Source organism: Peromyscus maniculatus, chromosome 5, assembly GCF_049852395.1.
Source record: "Peromyscus maniculatus bairdii isolate BWxNUB_F1_BW_parent chromosome 5, HU_Pman_BW_mat_3.1, whole genome shotgun sequence".
NCBI lineage: Eukaryota > Metazoa > Chordata > Mammalia > Rodentia > Cricetidae > Peromyscus > Peromyscus maniculatus.
Genome location: NC_134856.1, coordinates 59076858 through 59096881, shown reverse-complemented (window position 1 = coordinate 59096881; position 20024 = coordinate 59076858). Strand labels below are relative to the sequence as shown.

The 20024-nt window shown below is 49.7% G+C and overlaps 1 protein-coding gene across 1 annotated transcript in view; it reads left to right on the top strand.

Annotated features, from left to right (window-relative positions):
- Positions 1 to 2509: 2509 nt before the first annotated feature.
- The window catches only part of Pgbd5 (piggyBac transposable element derived 5), a 67433-nt gene continuing 49918 nt past the window's right edge, over positions 2510 to 20024 (top strand). Inside the window, exon 1 of the mRNA XM_076572318.1 lies at positions 2510 to 2891. Within this exon, the coding sequence (XP_076428433.1) occupies positions 2564 to 2891 (328 nt within the window). The 5' untranslated portion in view covers positions 2510 to 2563. The remainder of the gene's footprint in view (positions 2892 to 20024) is intronic.

Here is a 20024-nt window from a genome sequence, read left to right as displayed (position 1 = left end):
TACCTTGGTCATGATGGGTTGTTACAGCAATAAGAAAGCAGCTAACACAGGATGTTTTAAAGTCTGCAAGTGGGAGGACAGCCTGGGCACATCAGACACTGTCTCAAAAAGAAAAAAAATAAAGAAAAGGAAGAGAACAGGAGGCAATAGTTTATGGAACAGAAATTAGATAAGGGAGCTGAAGAGATTGCTCAGCAGTTCAGAGCAGCAGGCGTTCTCCTGTGGACATGTGTCCTGTGAGTGCCTAGTGACTTCAGAAACCAGAAGAGGGCAGTGGGCCCCTTGACACTGGAGTCAGCCAGTTGTAAGCTGTCGTGGAAGTGCTGGCAATTGAACCTGGGTCCTCTGGAAGAGAACAGGCTGGCCTCCAACTTGCTCTCTCACTATGTAGCTGAGGATGACCTTGAACTTCTGATTCTAGTGCCTCCATCTCCCAAGTGCTTGGATTACAGGCTGTACCATCACAGCCACTCTGTGTGACCCTGGGGATCAAACCAAGGGGTCCTTGCATCTTTGGTAACAGTTTGCCAGCCGAACTAAATCCCCAGGCCCATAAGCCTGTTTCTTTCCTGACCGTATAATCCTCTTCCCTCTGTTACTCCCCATATGAGCTACTGGAAAGCACAAAGGCCCTGTATTTCCTTGGAATGAGCACCATATCAGGGTCAATGAATTACTGGCTGTGCTTTAGTGTTACTGTTTGGTCCCATGCTCCCATGCTGACAAAGCAACCAGAATCACACTCAGATTGGCTGCTTTTGTCATCCTTGACTGGGGAAGGATGGACTCTTTCTTATAGACTACTCTCTAGTCACACACACACACACACACACACACACACACACACACACACACACACACTTTTTTTTTTTTTGGTCACTTCATTATTTTTTAATAGGTAACACAAAATCTTACAAGAGTCCTACCTAGGATTTGGATTTGAACTATGAAGTCTTATTTTGTTCCTTTGACCTATGATTCCCCATGGCTCTTTCTGATTAAGTCTGTTTATAGGCACACTACTTTCCAACCTTTGGCAGTTTGCTGTACACAGGAATGCTAGAAACCTCCCTTTCCTTGGCATACTTTCCCAGAAGAGTTGTAATACTTTGCAAGCACTTTCTTGTTTATCAGCTAATACACACGGAGGAGAATGATATGTAAGTCCCTTTCTTTTTCCATCCTGTCTGCTTGTGATTGTCAATGGATTCATGCCTGTGCAGAGACCTGGCTTGGAGGTCGCAGGGTCTGGGGCTAGGAAGACATGAGTGAAAGGTTCAGCTGGTGGCAGGTTGGTCCCAGCACCTTCGTTCCATACGCACACTCAGGAACAGCAACCTTCCTGTCTTTTGTTTTGTGTAATTATCATTTAGTATACCCAGTAGGGTTTTCAAGCCTTTCATATCTACGTGGATTTATTTTATTTCAGAGTGAAAGTGACTTTATGACCCAATTACCATTAATGTGACTTATTGCATTATGTTAGGGAGGAAGAGGGGAAAAGACATTCTGATGAGGGGAGGCCGGCTGGCCTCATGCTCCTGCCCCAGAAAAGGGGAAACCGAACTCTGCTCCATTGTTATAACGCCGAAGCCCTGGCTACCCAGCTGTTTCTTTCCTGACTATACAACCCTTTTCGAGATTGCGTGTTCCAGATATCCCACCAGATGTGCGTGTTCAAGGCCTGCGCAAGCAATACCAGAGCGCAGGTGGCAATAGATCTGGAAGCAATTTTGAGTTCGGAAGGTGTCAGCGTCAAGGACTGTAAGGAAAGACGAGCCACCTCAGTCCAGTGTTGCCTCCCTTACACGGCAGTTGTTGACTGTTTTAGTGTCTGGCCCAGCTTCTCAACCAAGCAAGAATCGGGGAAGCCAGGAGGGCAGCCTGAAATTCACAGGAGCGTGCGACCCAGCCTGGCGGGCCGCCCACCTGGAGCGTGTCCGCGGCGTGAATTTCAGAACCGCTGGGCGGACAGCTCCCCGGCGCCGGGCGCGGCTGCGCAAGGGGCGGGCCAGAGCGCACGGCCACGCCCGCGGGCCGCTAGGAGCCTGTAGGAGGTGATCCCCGCGACAGACTGGCCGCGCGCCACGCCCCAAGGAGGTGGGGCGTCCGGTTATCCCCGCCCCCTGGAGGCCCGCGATCTCCATTGGCCAGCGGCTGGAGGTGCTGGAGGCGGGCCCGGTCCGCGGCTCGCGCCGGGGAAGGTCGGCGGCGCAACGCGGCTGCCGCGGGGAGGGCGCACGGGGACGCGACGGGGCCGGGCGCGGCGGAGACGCAGCGGGCGGGGGCGGCGGCGGCGGCGGTGGCGGCGGTGGCGGCGGCGCCGGGCAGTGGCTGAGTCTCTTCCCGCCGCGGCCGCAGCTAGCGGTGCCCGAGCTCCAAGGCGCATCCCGGGCTCGCGGCCCGAGCGGCCAAGACGGCGGGCCGGCCGGGCGCGGGGCGGCGCGCGCTGTGCTGCGGGCTGCGCTGGTGGGGAGCCGCGGGCCGCGGCGGGGGTCCGGGGCCCGGCGTGTGCGGCTGGGAGGCGCTGTGGGGTGTGGGCACGCGGGCGGCGGCCGGGGCTATGGCCGAGGGCGGCGGGGGCGCGCGGAGGAGGGCTCCGGCGCTGCTGGAGGCAGCCCGCGCGCGATACGAGAGCCTGCACATCTCAGACGACGTGTTCGGCGAGTCGGGCCCGGACAGCGGCGGAAACCCCTTCTACAGCACCTCCGCAGCCTCGCACTCCTCCTCGGCCGCCTCCTCGGACGATGAGCGCGAGCGCCCCGCTCCTCCGGGGACCGCCCCGCCACCCCAAGCAGCAGATCCATTGGAGCTGGAGGAGGATGAGGCCGGTGGAGGCTGGAGCACCGCGCTGCGGGATCGCCCGCCCCCGCGCTTCGAGGACACCGGTGGTGAGGATCGGCCGGGGACACTGGGATGCAGGGGCGCAGGGCGCGGCCTGAAGGCTGGAGGAAGAGTCAGGCGGGTTCCAGACACTCCAACCCACACCTGTAATTTTCTGGAAGCAGATGGTTTTGGGAGCAGGGATTTAAACTAGAGATGGCCCTACTGCCCAAAGGGGTGGCCCCAGGTTTCTCGTGGGTGGAGACCACATGAGCACTTTGCCAGAGGCTTTCTGTCATATGGTGGTGTCACACCTGTGGGGTCAGTAAAGTATGGCCTTCTTGGTGTAGGGGATCCAAATGCCTGGCAGGGCTGAGGCAGGGTCATTTGCAATACGCAGGACCTAGGTGCCAGGGGTGAGGCTGGTCGCAGCTGAAGCGCAGTGAGCGCCCGGTGCGAGGTCACCTCAGCATCTTCACTGAGCTCTGTTTTCCTGAGAAACTTCCTGTGGTGCCAGTCGATCTCTCGCTGAGAGGAGGGCGCGTGCTCTTAGTCCGAGTTACTTTTCAAGGTTTATAGACCAGACCCGGATTATCTGGAGGTGACTGGAGTTGAGCGCAGTGACGGCCACTCTGGGACCTCAGGCTACTCTTGGCTTCTGAGGGGTCGAATTCTAATTTGCAGCAGCTCAGCCCTCTGCTTTCTGAGAAAGTGGAGTCTGCATTCCCATTTGACCCCCCCACCCCCACCCCACCCTCCCCCACCCCGGTGCTGCTGTTCAGACTCCAGGACTTCCAGGCAGGAGGATGTTACACCACATTCTTCTGTGAAGTGCACACAACCCATGTGGATGCCCTTTGCATGATCACCCCCCTACACACACACACACACACACACACACACACACACTTTGGATTAACTCAGGATAGTGTATGCTTAGTGACACTGTAGTTATTGTTCAACCCAGCAAGAATGCAGGTGCACGGGAGGCAGGCCCCAGGGACTGGATCTGGAAACCTTGCTGCAGGGAGCTGGAGGTGGGAAAGGTTGGCCCCGCTCTGGAGGGAGTGGTCTGCAACCTTGCCAGGCTGCGGTGTGGATGGGCAAAGTTGCAGCTGAATTTGAGTGCAAGGCTCCAGGTGGGTATATTTTAATGCAGGGCCATTTGGCTGTGATTAACAGTGCTCTAAATCTTGCTGTTGTGCTATCCTGCATTTGCCGGTGTGCCATAAAGGGCCCTCCTGCCCTCGACAGCTGTTTTCCATATTGACTCTTGGGACTGTACCAGCCCAGTGCCCTGGTTTGGCAGTCTTTATGCTGTGAGCCTTTGTGATCTCACGTTGTAGCCCTGAAGATAGAAGTCTGCAGAGGAAAACACAGCAACCTCATAGGGCTCAGGGCAAAATAAGGACATTGTGCTGGGTTAGGCCTAGTTTAAGAATGATGAAGGTTCTGGGGTTGAGAAGTGTAAACACACCAGAGTGACTTTTCACACAGTGGTTTACTTCTTAGGAACCTGTAAGTCAAGATTCTGAAACAGGGCCCTTTACTCTGTCCATTGCGCACTCCTCATCATGAAGACCAGTATTACTTGCTGCTGGCATTAGATTCAAATCCTGCGTCCTGTCGGGGCCACAGAGTTTGCACCTGAGCCCAAGAGTCACTGCAGGTACCCTAGGTAGGCAAAAGCATTCATGGCTGTTGGCTGGGTATTTTTGGCCAGTGTTGTTTTTCTGCTCTAGGAGTGGTCCTGTCTTGTAAACTTAGGTCTGATTTAGCATTTCCTCTTTGTGGTACCATCTCCCTGAGGGAAACATGGGGGAAGGGTAGAGGGGCAAAGTTGATGGCTTGTGAAGCGAATGGAATGTGATATACCAGGGCCTAAAATAGATGGCCATTTCCAGGGTGGCTTGAGAAGGTCCGTGAGCCCAGGATGGTGGAGAGGGACGGATGTGTTTATCAGGAGGCCAGCTGCTGCAGCATTCAGCCAAGAGCTTGAGCTACCCACCTCCAGCGTCGGGGACACTCCACCAATTGCTCGGCACCTCCAGGGATGCTCCTGCTCCTGCATCCCTCTCCCTTCTCTGCCGTCCAGTTTCTTCACAGACATGACTGGGTGGGTAGGGTGGGAGGGGGCAGCGGAAGAGAGTGGCATTTTGATCGGCTACCAGGTTTCATAATGGAGCTTTTGCAGTTGCTGTGGCTGCTGCAGCCTGGTGAGGACTGCCCAGGACTCTGGGCTGATACGGAACTTACCGCCGTGCCCCACGGTAAACAATTGTATCTGTGCGTTGAGTGTGACTATGCAGATAGTGTGTGGGAAGGTGTGCGTTGCCATTGCTGGGGGAGCTGGGGGAGAGTGCCTCTCTGGGAGAGAATGCAGCTGTGTGGTCTCTTGACCCCTTCGATGACCTGGAGACCTTTGCTGCGTCTTTGGGCAGGAAAGAGATGCACGGTGGCCACCATTGTGCATTGAGCTGGTGTCAGGGCGGTTCTGTGGCTGCATGGAGATGGTGCACAGAGAGAGACATTGGTGCTAAGCTGAGAGGCAGAGGGGAGGAGAGAGACCCATGGTTACTGGTGAGAATCCTGTTCCTTCAGGCTGTTCAGGTCTTCGCAGCCTCACCCCTATTTCCCATGGCTTCAGCTTGCTGGGTGGAGCGTGCTTGGGGAAGCAATGCGGGGGGGGGGGGGGGGGGGGGGAGTGGCTCTTTCACCTTTCTTGGGCTCTGCTCTGAGGTGTGGGTCCCCTTGGGAAGACTTTCATATACACGCTGCTGGCAGGCTGGGTGGCACGCTTTAACCCTTGTGTTGATGGGAGAGTCTTCCTGGGAACTGAACTGCTCTCTGGGAGCGCGGCTGAAACCCCTAAAATAGCCCAGCAAGCTGCCAGCCTCACTTGCCTTCCCGTTGTGCAAATCACCATCAGTGTGGCCAGACTCCCGGGAGCAGTGTGAAATTCAGGCAGGCTGTGTTTGGGGCCTCTGACCTTCAGGTTTCCTCCTCTGAGCAGGTCTTCCATCACTTCTTTTTTTTTTTTTTTTTTTTTTTTGGTTTTTCGAGACAGGGTTTCTCTGTGTAGCTTTGCGCCTTTCCTGGAGCTCACTTGGTAGCCCAGGCTGGCCTCGAACTCACAGAGATCCGCCTGGCTCTGCCTCCCGAGTGCTGGGATTAAAGGCGTGCGCCACCAACGCCCGGCAACAAATGAGCATCTTTTTTTTTTTTTTTTTTTGGTTTTTTGAGACAAGGTTTCTCTGTGTAGCTTTGCGCCTTTCCTGGGACTCACTTGGTAGCCCAGGCTGGCCTCGAACTCACAGAGATCCGCCTGGCTCTGCCTCCCGAGTGCTGGGATTAAAGGCGTGCGCCACCACCGCCCGGCTTCCATCACTTCTTACAGGAGGCAGAGGAACAGGCAGCACCAGTCTCGGCTCTCCTGTTCTAGCTTTGTTGGATTTTTGTGGTGGCTGGCTATGGTTGGAAGGAGAAGTTCACAGACAAGTCCCCCCCCATCCGTGATACCCTGCCAACAACTCCCTGAGACCCCAGGAGGAGCCTGACCTTGGGAAGATGAGAGGAACATATGGGGTTGGAAATTAACATGGTTGAATTTTTGTCCTCAGAGTTTACTGCTGGCCTATTTTATTATTATTATTATTATCATTACAATTATTACTATTTTTGAGACAGGTTTCTCTGTGTAACAGCCCTGGTGGTCCTGGAGCTTACTTTGTAGACTAGGCAAGTCTTTTATATTTAACATTTGTAATAATTATTTATTATATATATTTAGTCTTCGAGAGTTTCATGCATGCATGCAATGTATTTTGATCATATTCACACTCTTCCTGCCTCCAACTCTTCCTGGACTCTCTCCCCCCACATCTGCCTCCCAGCTTTGCGTTCTCTCTCTCTCATAACCTGCGGAGTCTGACTTATGCTGTCCATCTATGCAGGGACGTGAGACGATCCATTGGAGCATGGTCAACCTAGCAGGTAGCACAGCCCTAAAGAAAACTCTCTTTCCTAGCAGATATCAGCTCTATAGATTCTTAGCTAGGGATGGGGCTGCTGTTCCCCGCCCCCACCCATCCTGGACTATAGACTGGCTTGAACTTGATCTTATGAATTCCTGAGTAGTGTGGTTCTGTCATGTCCAGAAAACCCTGCACCGCCCCACTCCTCTCCAGCCTCTGGCTCTTATATTTTTCCACCCCCTCTTCTGCAGCGTTCCCTGAGCCTTTCTGGCAGGGGTGTGATGTAGATGTCCCACTTAGGGCTGCGCGCTCCACAGACATTCCTTGAACTCTAACCATTTGTGAATCTCTCTAATAACACCATCTAGTGAAGCCTTTCAGCTAATGAGTAAGAAGAGAAAAAGGTTCCTCTTTAAGGCTAGAGTTAAGTGGGGTCTGTGACCTGGGAGAGTGGGAGGCCCTCCTGTGGAATCGGGAAATCGGTGCTTTCTGTCTTGGCTCTGTGCCAGGCTGCGTGGCAGCAGGAGGAGCCTGGGGCTTAGGGAGCTGCGACTGCAATCTCAGGCTGTCCTGCCTGACAGCTGAGCAGCCATGCAGGGGCAGTGCAGCTGGCTTCCTGGGAGCTCTGCATCCCCAGGATGCCCAGGGTGGGGAGCCTGGAGCTCCTGGGTGTAGTTCACATCCGTAATTGCTCATCTGTGTGTTGGCACAGACTCTGTGGTAGAGAAGTTGTCATTTCTGCGGAGCAAGACAGTCTTAACTTCCTAGCTGTGGGGGCAGATGGAGAGACTTGGCCAGGTGGACACAAGGACACCATCCCCTAGTCAGCCCTACAGCTCTGGACAGGCAGTTCCACCCCTTTTTGTTACTGGAACGTCTTTCAGCCCTGCCACCATGCCTGGCTTATCTCCACACAGAACTGCTTTTTCCCTAGGTGGGGGTGGGGGTTACCGTTCTGTGAATTTTAACACATGCATATACTTTCATAACGAACCCTTGTCAGGATAGAGCAGGAGGAGTCTACTTTCCCTAGGAACATAGCGCTGCTTTTCTGGAGGCGGGACTTCCTGTGCAGGAGGTGTGGCTATGGATGCTGGTAGGGCCTATATAAAGTCCCCACTCATTCTAGAGGGTCAAACTCACCTTTATTTCTAAGAACCGTGCTTGTATGTTTTTACTAACATCATAATAAGCATCTTCACTCTAGAAAATAAAAAAAATCTATTAAATTTTTTTAGTCCCACAATTTTCCATTGTCTGGAGAAAACCAATTGTGATGCTAAATCCGTAAGTCATGTATAAGATTACATCATGATGGGTGAACTGAGTTTTAATTGCAATTAATGACTTGTGGACATTTTCCATTAAATTTTAAAGTTGTAAAATTTTAATGGATATGTAATACTCTGGTGATCTTTCTGGTTAGCCTTGAGCCTATGGCCTTAAAAATTATTTTTGGGTATGTATGTGTATGTGATGTGTTGGGGGGCATGTGTGCCATCGTGTGTATTTAGAGATCAGAGGACAGTTGTATGGAGTCAGTTCTTGCCTTCTGCAGTATATGGGCTCCAGGGATGTAACTTAGGTCTTTTGGCTTGCATGGCTAACACCTTTACTTACTGAGCCATCTCGCTGATTAAATCAATGCTGTGATGACTGTTTTCAAAACTTAGGGTTTTTTTTTTTGTTTGTTTGTTTGTTTTTACCCTTTTACCCTTTATTTGACCCTTAACATAAAACCAGCATAATGGTATCAAGGGGAAGGACTTTTGTACATTTTTAGAGCTTTTGGTACCTGTTGTGAAAGAATCTTCTAGAAGCATACATACCTGTTTACACTCTTGCCAACAGTGAGAGCCCTGGCTCATCCACGAGAAGTTTTGGTCATGTGACAAATACCTTCAAGAATTTCAGGCAGGATGGAGATTGGCTCCTGGTTTCAGAGTCTCCAGTCCCTGGCGGGCTCCACTGCCTGGGGTCTGAGGTGAGACAGGGCATTGTGGCAGAACTGGCGGTGGACTCAAGTGTTTTACCTCAGTAACAGCTGGGATGCAGGCAGAGGACAGAGATGGAGGAGCAGGGGACAAGAGACATCCCTCAGTGGCAGGCAGGCCTCCAGTGACCTGTTTCCTTCAGCCAGGCTCACCTTCTAGCGTTCATATCTCACCACCTCACTAAAATGCCACCAGCTTGTGATCCACAAGTGGATGAAGGCTGCTTGCCTTGGGGACCAAGTCTTCATAAACAAGCCTTTTTTGGGGGGCGCTGTTGTAGTTCCCTTCTGTTGCAGTGATAAAACATGGACTAAAAGCAACTTGTGGGGAGAAGGTGTTTATTTCATCTTACACTTTCAAGTCATAATCTGTCATTAAGGGAAGACAGGGCTTCCAGGCAGAGAGCTGTCCAGATAATGCCCACAGGCCAGCCTGGTCTAGGCAGTTCCTGGGCTGAGGTTCCTTCCTCCCCCGTGACTCTAGGTTGTGTCAATATGACAATGACAACTAATCCAGACAGATGCTCAGCTCCAAAGTGAGTAACATCTTCCTTTCAGGATAGCAAACCAGCATGTGATTTGGGGGACGTGCCTAGACTTGTGGGGAGTTTTGCACTCAATGAACTATAGGTAGGGGATGTAACAGACTTGGGGTGCATGTGTTCTGAGTCGCCAGCAGAGTGACTTTTTACATGCTGCATTCATACACCCACACAGATACAAGTCAGAGGCACCCCAACACCTGAAAGATCCTCCTGCTCCTCCTAGCCAGTACCCACCTCTTCTAGAGACAGCCATTAGAGTTTTATCATGGAGAGTAACTTTGCTTATACTATGCTTTCAAGACTAAGTCCTATTATTGCATGTCTCCACTTTTAAAAAAAAATTACTTGCAATTTTTAAAGATTTATTATTTTAAATAATAAATAAGTTATGTATCAGTATGTGTCTGCATGTGGGTATGTGCACATGAGTGCAGGTTCCCAAGGAAGCCAGAGGCATCAGATCCCCTGGAGCTGGAGTTAGAGATGGTTGTGAACTACCTGATGTGGGTGCTGGGAACTGGACTCTGCTCCTGGAAGAGCAGCAAGTGCTCTTAACCCCTGAGCCATCCATCTCTGCAGCTACCCGCATGTGTTTTTGTGGATCTGTAGTCCTGTTTCCTTTGGGCATGAACACCTAAGAGTAGACTGCTGGGCATAATCTAGATGTCTGCTGAGATTTTAGATTGCATGATTCTTGATTGTGGGGGTCTGTCCTGTGCGTCATACGACATTAAGCAGCATGTCAGGCCCACTTGCTTTGACCCTTCTCCTCGGTGGTAACAGGCCTGTTTCTGGACTTTGCAGGGCTGGGGGACAGGATGACCACTGCTGTAGTGGGTGGCGACAGTTTTCCCGTCTACTGTCCGTCAGCAGGGAGTGAAACCTGCCAGGTATTAATTCAGCAAGCACATTGAGCCCTGCTGAGATAGGAAGCTGAGCAGGTTCAGTCTCCTGGGACTTGGGAGGGGGGAGAGGGGAGTGACAGTGGAGGAGAAAGAGATGAGCCTCGGTGTGCGGCGATCAGGGGAAAGAGATTTACAAGGGATTCCAGAACAGGGTGGAAGAACAAGTGAAAATTAGTCAGGGATGAAAACTGTCTCAGGAGAGATGCCACAGTGGTTAAGATCTTGCAGAGGATCCAGCATCTATATAGCGGCTCACAGTTGTCTATAACTCCAGCTTCAGGGATCTGGTATCCACTTGCGGCTTCCGTGGGCACTGCATGCACATGGTAAACTTCCATACATGCAGGAAAAACACGTACAAATAAAAATAAATAAAGCTTTTTTTAAAAAAAAGAAAGAGAAGCTGGGTGGTGGTGGTGCATGCCTTGAATCCCAGGCAAAGGCAGGTGGATCTTTGAGTTCAAGTCCATCCTGGTCTACGATGTGAGTTCCAGGGCAGCCAGGGCTACACATGGAAACCCTGTCTCGAAAAAGAAGAATGAGAGAGAGAAGGGGAAGGGACTCTGTCTTGCTGTGGGTAGCTGCGAGCTTCCCTGTGTAAAGGAACCCTGGGTGAGAATGCTTTGAGACTTGGAGTTTGTATAGCTGCACCTCAAGTAACCCTGAGGAGCTGAACTCTGAGTTGACCTTGAGGAGCACAGGACTCTCCCCAGCGGGGATGGATGGAGGGTTTTAGAAGGTTTGTGGAGTGAGAGCTTGGAGGGGATGGTCGGTGCCTTCCAGGAAGATGGCTAGGAACAGGCAGTGTGGTAAAGTGGTCATAGTAGACGGGCGGCACTCAGGTCTCTCTTTGCACAGGGACTCCTGCTCTTTAAGCTGCAGTGTGCTGTGCTGGCCTTTGGCTCATGGTGCTTTGCTGGGGCTCCTCTTCTGCTTCTCCTTAGATCTAAGAGTGTGTTTCTTGTTTAGAGTTTCTTCGTTTATTTTTATTTGTTGGTTTTGGAGACAAGGTCATACTTAGTACCTCAGGCTGACGTGGAACTTGACATGGAGCCCAAGCTGGACTTTCAATCCCTAGTGCGACCTGTACCACCACACCTGAATGGGATATCATTTAAAAAAAAAAGTTTTGGATTTTGGGGCATTTTGAATTTTACTTTCAGATTACAGGTACTCGGTTCATGCTACTTTATCTGTTCATCAATTAGTTGAGATTTGTTTGGGTTGTAGCAACATTTTGGAATAAGAACCCAAACCTTCAATCTGTGTGAATGTATCCTCATCCTTCTTGGGTCTGTACCTCAAGGGTGGAGTTGCTGCTTCCTACAGGGATGTTTTTGGGTCTCGCTGACTGTTTTCCTTTGGTGCTACACTGTGCACAGGTCTCGGGAGCAGGGTGTGGCTTGCTAGGGCTTTCTTCTTGTCCCCTCACACTTGCCGTGGGTTTTGATTTCAGTCGGTCTGCTGAGGGCAGAGGAGATCTAAGAAGGTCCTGATTTGGGCTCCCCCAGTGACGACTCCTGGAGTTGAGCGTCTCTTCTTATGTTTATTGTCTTTTGAATTGTTGGACCCCAAAGGTTTAGGGTCCCAAGTGGGCACCCCAAGAACCCAGACTCCAGTCCAGTTGATGCAACAGCACGAGGTTTTTATTGAAGCGACTGTACAGAAGGGCAAACTCTGCTCCTAAGAGCAAGAACCACATCTTACTGTAGCCACATAGGTGCTTATAAAGGAAAAACCCACAAACCCCACAAGATTACAATTCTCATACAATTTCATGGCCTGATCACAGAGTGGGTACAGCCAGGTCCGCATGTACATTCTTCCTGAAACCTCAAGGGGGCTATCAGGGTGGGAGTGGAGTTTACACAAAGGTCACAGTGGTCCTTCCTGGAACACCTGCAACTATCCCAGTCACAGTTGAGCACATCTCTTAACAGAAATCTTTTTACATTGTTACATTGTGTCAGGGGTGGTTGAATAATGGCTGAGTCAGGTTGCCCTTGGAACTAGTTTTCTTTTTAGTTCCTTATTCTCCTAGGGCTTGGGGGGTGTAAGCCTGAAGGGTTAGGGTCTTTCAGAATATTCTTTGTGTGTATGCATGCTCGAATGTGTTCCAGTATACATCCCTGTTTGTGAAATGCATATGGAGCCAGAGGTCAGCCTTGGCCATCTTCCTTAGTCCCTCACTACCATATTTTTCCTAGACAGATCTTTCACATTTACCTGGATTTCACTGGTTCGGCTAGACTGGCTGGCCAGTGAGCCTGAGGGATTCTGCCCCCACCCTCCATTTCCGCCTCTTCAGTGCTGAGATTACAAGTACACACCACTATGCCTGGCCTTTTTATGTGGGTTTAGGGAATTGAACTCAGGTCCATATACTTGCATGGCAAACACCTGACCGACTGAATCATCTCCTCACCCAGCCAGCCCCCTTTGGAAATCTTTTCTCATGTTGCCTTGTTTGTCTTTTTGTGATTGAATTGTAAGAGCTCTTTGTATATTCTGGGTACTTGTTTCCTAGTAGATAAATGACTTTCAAATGTGTCCTTAAAAGCAGAACACCTGTACATTCTGATGATGTCTCCTCTACCTGTTTTTTCTTTGTGCTTTTCACGTTATAGCTAGGAAACAGAGACAAGGTCATGATCACTATACAGTGTGCCTGGCTTTTCTCCTATTGGCTTCTCTTACTTCTCCTGTGGTTATGATAAATAACCTGGCAAAGCTACTTAAGGAAGGTTCAGTTGGGTCAAAGTTCAAGGGTACAGCCCATCGTCGTAGGGAAGTCGTGGCGGCTGGTCACATTGCCTCTGCCGTCGGGAAGCAGAGAGGTGAAGACGAGTGCTCAGCTCCGTTTTCCCAGGAATCCAGGACCACGTCAGAGTGGGTCTCCACTACGATGAACTTAGTCAAGAAAATCTTTCTCGGGCCTCTCCACTGCTGGGTAATTCTGGGACTAGGGTGACAGTCAGTATAAGACATCACAGAGCTGTATTCCTTCGGCTCTTATGTTTGTGTTCATTCCATTCTGAATTACGCTCGAAGTGACATGAGGTACCTGTTCTGTTCTTTTGCATGTAGATGTTCACTTTCTCAGCGCCGTTCTTTGGAAAGACCACCCTTTCTCCATTGGGTTGTTTTGGCGCCCTTGTCAAATACCTGTTGGCTGCTATTTATAGTTATGATCCCACCTCCCCTCTCTCTTCCTCCCTCCTCCCCTCCCTCCCTCTGCACCCCCCTTTCTCTGGAGATTGAAGCCAGGTCTTGTGCATGCTAGGCATGCACCTCACCTCACTACTGAGGTGCTACTACTAGTCCCTATTTTCTGTCTTAATTCTATTTATGTCTCTTTTTCTTCCTATACTTTATAATGAAATGTCTATTTCTCCACAGTAATTTGAAAATAATATGCTGATTCCCCAACCAAGATCTTTTTCAGGCTGGGAGGATATAACTTTCTGTTAGAGCACCTGCCTACCACGTACAAGGCACCAGCTTTGGTCCCCAGCACTGAGAATTTAAAAAAAATAAAGATTAAGACCTTCTGTATCTAAAACTTTTAACTTTCTGTCATATAGTCCAGGGTTTATAACTTGTAATCTTTTCATGTCACACATTCATGGATGTGATCACAAACCCTAATACGCACACGCACACCACAATAGATCAAATACACACTTTACCCAAATGGCTAACTGTTTGCTTAAGTCACGACGGAAGCTGACTGTAGGATGAACTTCTAAGATAAAAAGAATACCTTCTGAAGTTTTGTTTAAAGGCATTTACATTAAAATCTGTGGGTTGAGCATAGCTCAGGAGTAATAATTTTTCACCCTGTCAGAGCCTGGATCTTGCCTGCAGCTGCTCTGCTGGGAGCTCATGAAGAGAGAGAGAGATGTTCACTTTCAGCGGGTTCAGGGGGTCCCCTCATCTGGGATGTGCTTCCCTTCCTCCATGGGCTCCTCTTGCGGGTTGGAGTACAGCCGTGAGGATTTTCTTGGTGGGAGGATGCCATTTCATTCACCAAAGTCGGAGCGATGGGCCTTCTCACTGCCTCAGGTGTTCCTTGGGCATTTGTAGGAGCAAGTTTCAGGTTGTGGGTTTTGTTTTTTTTAACTCCCGTTTCTGCACATCGTCTCTGTTCCTAGGATCATTAGGAAAGACCAGGAATGTGGCAGAGGACCAATGTGCTTTTCTTTCAAGCTAACAAAATCATTGGTTTTGTGTCTTCCTGCAGAGATAAGTTGTATGCCGTGAGGAGCGCCTCCCCTCCCAAGACTGATCACTTGGTTCCCAGGGTTCTTAGGGACAACAAAGCAGGAACAAGTCTGGGGGCTCCTTAGTCTATCGGGCTGTTGACTGCAGAGGCCTGTGTGCTGGCATGTCCAAATGTCTGCTGCTCAGGGACAGGAAATGCACGTTAACCAGGAAAAATCTTTCAGTACCACATTTTCCAGGAAGAACTTCCTAACAGTGAGTCATAGAGCAGATCTCAGCTAGCCTTTGTCTCTTGGTGGACAAATATTGGGGGCCTGTCTCTGGTGCTCACACCAGCCTCATGTAGAGTGGGGCTTTAATCTCTAGAAATGAAAATGACAAGGACTTTTCCCACCCTTTGGCAAAGTCTCAGTGCGTGGTGTGGGCTGGTCTTGAACATATGGCAGTCCAGCTGCCTCAACCTCAGCTGGTATCACAGATGAAAATCATAAGAAATTGACTTCATTTGGCACTTCTTAAGGATTTGAGTAAGTTCCAGGAGTGAAGACAGTTTTTCTCTAGAACATCCCCCCCCTCCCCGTACTTTGTGTATTTTTAGGCTTAGACTGTTTGCTGTGAGTGGTATATTAGAGAGTGTTGGATTTTTGATCTGTTCCAGAATTTTCAACTTCTTGCTTTTCTGCTTTTAACACCTACTTACTAGATGAATTCCCAGATAGGACATTTCTCTGAAATAGTTACATCCCAAATGAATTAAATGGCTATATAATTACATTAAATTCTTAAGGGCTATTCAGTTCAGTATTATACAGTATTAACTGTTTTAATACATAAAACAGTTCTACAAAGATTATTCTAAAATCTAAGCTATTTTTCTCTGTCTTTTATCATGTCAGCTCTAAAAGGATGTTCTTTAAGTGTGTGTGTGTGTGTGTGTGTCTGTCTGTCTGTCTGTCTGTCTGTCTGTCTGCTGTACATGTGTGTAGTTCCCCACAGAGGCCAGAAGAGAGTGTTGGATCCCATGGAGCTGGAGACTTAACAGGCAATTGTGGGCCACTTGACATGGGTGCTGGGAACAGAACTTGGGTCCTCTGGAAGAGCAGGAAGTGCTCTTGACTCTTGGGCCATCTCTCCAGCCCCAAGGATAAATATTCTCTAGAATGTTTGTCTAGGCTTTGGGGCTGGAGAGCTGGCTAAGCAGTTAAGAGTACTTCTGCTCTTCCAGAGGGCCTGGGATCGATCCCCAGCACCCACGTGATAGCACACATCTGTTTGTAACTCTGCTTCTAGTGGATCTGACTCCCTCTTTTGGCCTCCAAGGGCGTCAGGCACACACATGGTTGACAGCCAGAATACCCATACACATGCAGTAGTAAAGATATTTTAAAGTTATTTAGGCAACATACTTACTACACTTTGTATTGACTGTCTAATTTTTGGGTATAGAGAACTTTTTAAAGTCTTATTTTATTTTGTGTGTGGTATGTATGTGTTTGTGGGTGTGTAGTGGATGCAGAGGCTAGGAACCTGTTAAGCTCTTATTTCTGTTCTAAATTCAGCAGTAATGAAAAATTTTAATTATTGAAAATTTCTCTCTTGTCATTGAGTACATTTATTCCTTCAAAAATTTTATCCCACTTAAACCCAGGCATAGTAGCACACACCTTTAATCCTAGCACTTGGGAGTTCAAGGCCAGCCTGGTCTAGAGTGAGTTCCAGGACAGCCAGGGCACACAGAGAAACCCTGTCTCCAAAAACAAATGAACTAACAAGTAAGTTTACTCCACTTATGTATTGTACATGTGTGTGGAGGTCAGGCAACCTGTAGGAGTCAGTTCTCTCCCATGTGGGTCCCAGGGATTGAACACAGGATGTCAGGCTCGGTGGCAAGCCCCCTGTTCATCGTGCCAGCTCTGGGTATAGTCATTCTCTCGGAATTTCAGTCTGTGTGGAGTTTGAGAATGTCTTTAGTTGGAGGTATGTTTATGTTGCTTAACTGTATGTGCCAGTGACCAGCCAGAGAGTAAAGGTCTGAGTTAGTGTCTAGTGTGTGCTACTGAGGTAGGTTTACTGCTGAGGCATGGTGGGAGGCTACACGATTGACATTGATCACCCCTCCGGTGGGCTCCTGCTCAAGCCAAGCCTTGGCTCCTTGCTGGCCGATTGCCCCCTGGCTCGTCTTGTTTTCTCAGGCATGGCTTCTGCTGTTATGACCTTCCCTACTGTTACCCCTAGCTGTGGGTCTGGGGTGTCCCCACAACTCGGAAAATGCATTCCCTACCTTGAGAGCTGGGGATTTGCAGAGGGGAGCATCCCCTAGGCCCCTGGTGTGCAGGCCTTGTGGCCTGCCCAGAGCTGCCCTGGCAGGGGCGTGGCCCGTCTGTGTCCATTCCCTTGTCAGCTGAGTTCGCTCCCCGTGAGAGATGGACCTTGTTTCCCTTTCATCTGAGATCCAGAATGTCACCAGGGAACACCCTGTGTCTTTTCTTGTCACCTCCGTGCAGAACTTGTGCCTTTGTTGCGGCTCCCTGGTTATCCCTTTCATCCCTGCATCGCAGAATGAAGCCCCGAGTCTCTGGCCTTACCTTTGGCGCTGCTCTCTTCATCCACCCCTGCTTTGCTCTTCTCAGTCTTGATCTCCCCAGTCGGTCGTTGTGACCGCCTTTCCGGGAAGAGCTGTTTAGTGGGGGGATCCGGTGTCACTGTGGCGGTCCTGTCTTGATGCCCCTCCTCCTCCATGTATTGCAGGGGGAAATCCTTTGGGTACCGTGATTATTTTAATTAAAATTCAAGCTACACCTGTACCCTCCAGCTGCTCTCTCTTCTGGGGTGTGTGGTCTGTTTCTGCCTTCTGAGCAGGCTTTTCTGCCTCTGTTCCTGAGCCTCTTAAAGTCAGCACTTCCTACAGGCTCCCGGGAGCTAGGTCGGGTAGGGAGCTGGCACCCTACTCCCATGAGATTTTGCTTCTGGCAGCAGCTTTGGAGTTAGGGTCCTGCTGCTGTTTGTTAAGGCAGATGGGGAGCCTGTGCCGACTCTGGTTCCTGTCTGGAGTCCTTGCACCTCTAAAATGCTACATACTGACCTATTCCAGGTATGGTAGAAAGGTGGGTACAGCTGAGGTAACTTTAGACACCTTATACGTTTCTTTGAAAAAAACGTAGTGAGTGTGTCTGCACATGCGTGTGTACATGCTATGGCATGGGTGTGGAGGTCAGAGGATAACTTGTAGGAGTTGGGTTTTTCCACCATGTGGTTTTAGGGATAGAATTGAGGTCATCAGTTTAGGTAGACAGCGCCTTGACCTGCTGAGCCATCTCAATGGCCCCTACCTTGGGTGTTTCTCAGGGTGGTGAGGGAATCGGAATCATACAGGTCTTGATACTGATCGATGATAGCCATTGTCTGTTGCTTTACAGCTGATAGGCATCTCTGACTGCTTCTCTCAGTGGTACAGCAGAGAATGTCACAGACAGCCACACTTCCCAGGGAGCTGTGGGCGGTACAGTGTAACATCACTGAGCCTGGCACTTGGGTGCCCAGGGGGCAGCTGGCTCTTTTCTCCGCTCTTCTGTTACCTGTGTGGTGTCTAGAGAGGCATATGAGGGTCTCGGTTCTGAGCACATTACGTCTCAAGTACTGATCCAGGCTCTCGGGACATGCTTGTGAACAGAATCGAGGCCTGCCTGGGTGAGGCATGTGCTCTGTAATGAGATCGTAGCCAGCAGGAAACATGACACATGGATAGCATATTAGGAGAAATGTTACAGAAGAAGCAGTGGGCAGGATTCAGGGTCTCAGAAGTGACGGCAGGGGAAGGATCACACCGAGAAGACCACACTTACAGGTAGTAAGTGCGTTGGCCAAGTGCCCATGCGGGAAGTAGATGTTGGGCCCACACAGGCAGGTGAAGTCCTTCGTGAGACCTGGACTGCAAGCTCAGTGGCTGTAAGGCCCCAGGAGGGGTGAGAGGCAAGCCCAGGAAGTGGGGACATAGAAGAAGGAGGTCAGAACGTTAAGAAAGGGGAGGTGTGAAGGGGTCTTGTGGGACACAGCTTACAGGGTAAGATGTGGAGTCTTTGGTGTCCTTTAACAAAGGAATATGGGCCCTCCAATGGGTTTTGAAGGAATGTGCCCAGTCACAAGATGCCACAGGGCCTGTGTGTGATTGGACACTTGTAACCCGGGAAGGGATGGTGGAAGTGTTGTGCCCAGGTCACAAGACCACCACAGAGCCGATATCCAATGCAAGCACACAGAGGTTTTTAATAACAAAACAAGCAAGCCCGGGGCTCGGTCCAACATCCAACACAGTGGGTGGAGGAGGACGCCCCGCGAACTCACTTTAAGGGGTTTATATAGGAAAGGTTTACATGCAGCTTGGGATTGGACGAGGGGGCTAGGGGTGAGGTAGTTCTTTGAAGTTACTGGCTGAACTATAAGCATGAGGTTACTGTTAGCTAACAGGATTCAGGGTATCTTTAGAGACATACATTTTTACTCCCTATGTCCTGCTATTGCTGAACCCAGAATATACATATTCACATTTATTGTTCCAGTCCTATATTCCCATAAGTTCAACTTCTGGTCAGTTGAGTCCATTACTCCCCATATCCTGTTTTGCCAAGTCCAGGATATACAGATTTATTGTTCCAGCCTTATCTTCCCATGAGTTCAACTTCTGGTCAGTTCTAAAACTGCTGGTCAGCAAATACCTTTAGAGGAGCAGGGGCGCGTCTCTGAAGATGGCTACTGATTTTTCCCTTTCAGAGGTAGGAGTGTTTGTTTCTTGGTGTGTTTTGAGTTCTGGTGCCTTGATAGGTTGAGAGTTTGACCCTGGGAACTGAGTAAAGGAGGGATCGCCAGCACCATGGGCAAAGAAATAGTGCCGTCTTGGCGAGCTTTGGATTTAGCAGAGGTTCCGGATGCCATCAACAGTATCTTCTGGAGACTGCCCAGTCACCTGTCCCTTTTCCTGTCATGTAACTGTTGCTGTTGACAGTGTTGATTGTGTCCATCTGAGGACCAGACCAGAAGCATGGCACATATGGTCCATGGTGTTGAGTGCATGGATGTTGAGGCATGGGGTGTCATGGTGTTTCTTTGTGGAGTGAGTAGGCGCGGCCCTGTATTGCGTTCTTTTCTTATTGTGGTGACAATAAAAAAGCAGCTTAAGGGAAGAAGGGCTTTATTTTAGCTCACATCTTGAAGATATAGTCCTTCATAGATGTCCTGTGTCTTTTTATGACCAGGAGGTTGTCTTCTAGGTGATTTAGATCTTGTCAGTTTGACAATATTAACCATCACAAGCTCCATGAGAAGACTGGAGGAAGCTGGGTCTAGATGAGAATGTGTTTAAACTCTCAGTAGTACTAGAGTAACATCAACAACCTCTTAATGTAAGTTCATCCCAGATACTCCTCAGGGGCACACTTGCATAGGAAAACATATACTGTTTATTGGATATTTAAATTGAACTGGGAGCTCTGCACTTTCATTTGCTAAATCTGGTCCCTCTTCCTGGCAAGTTCTTGTTCATTACACATGCCACCCTAGTAACCTG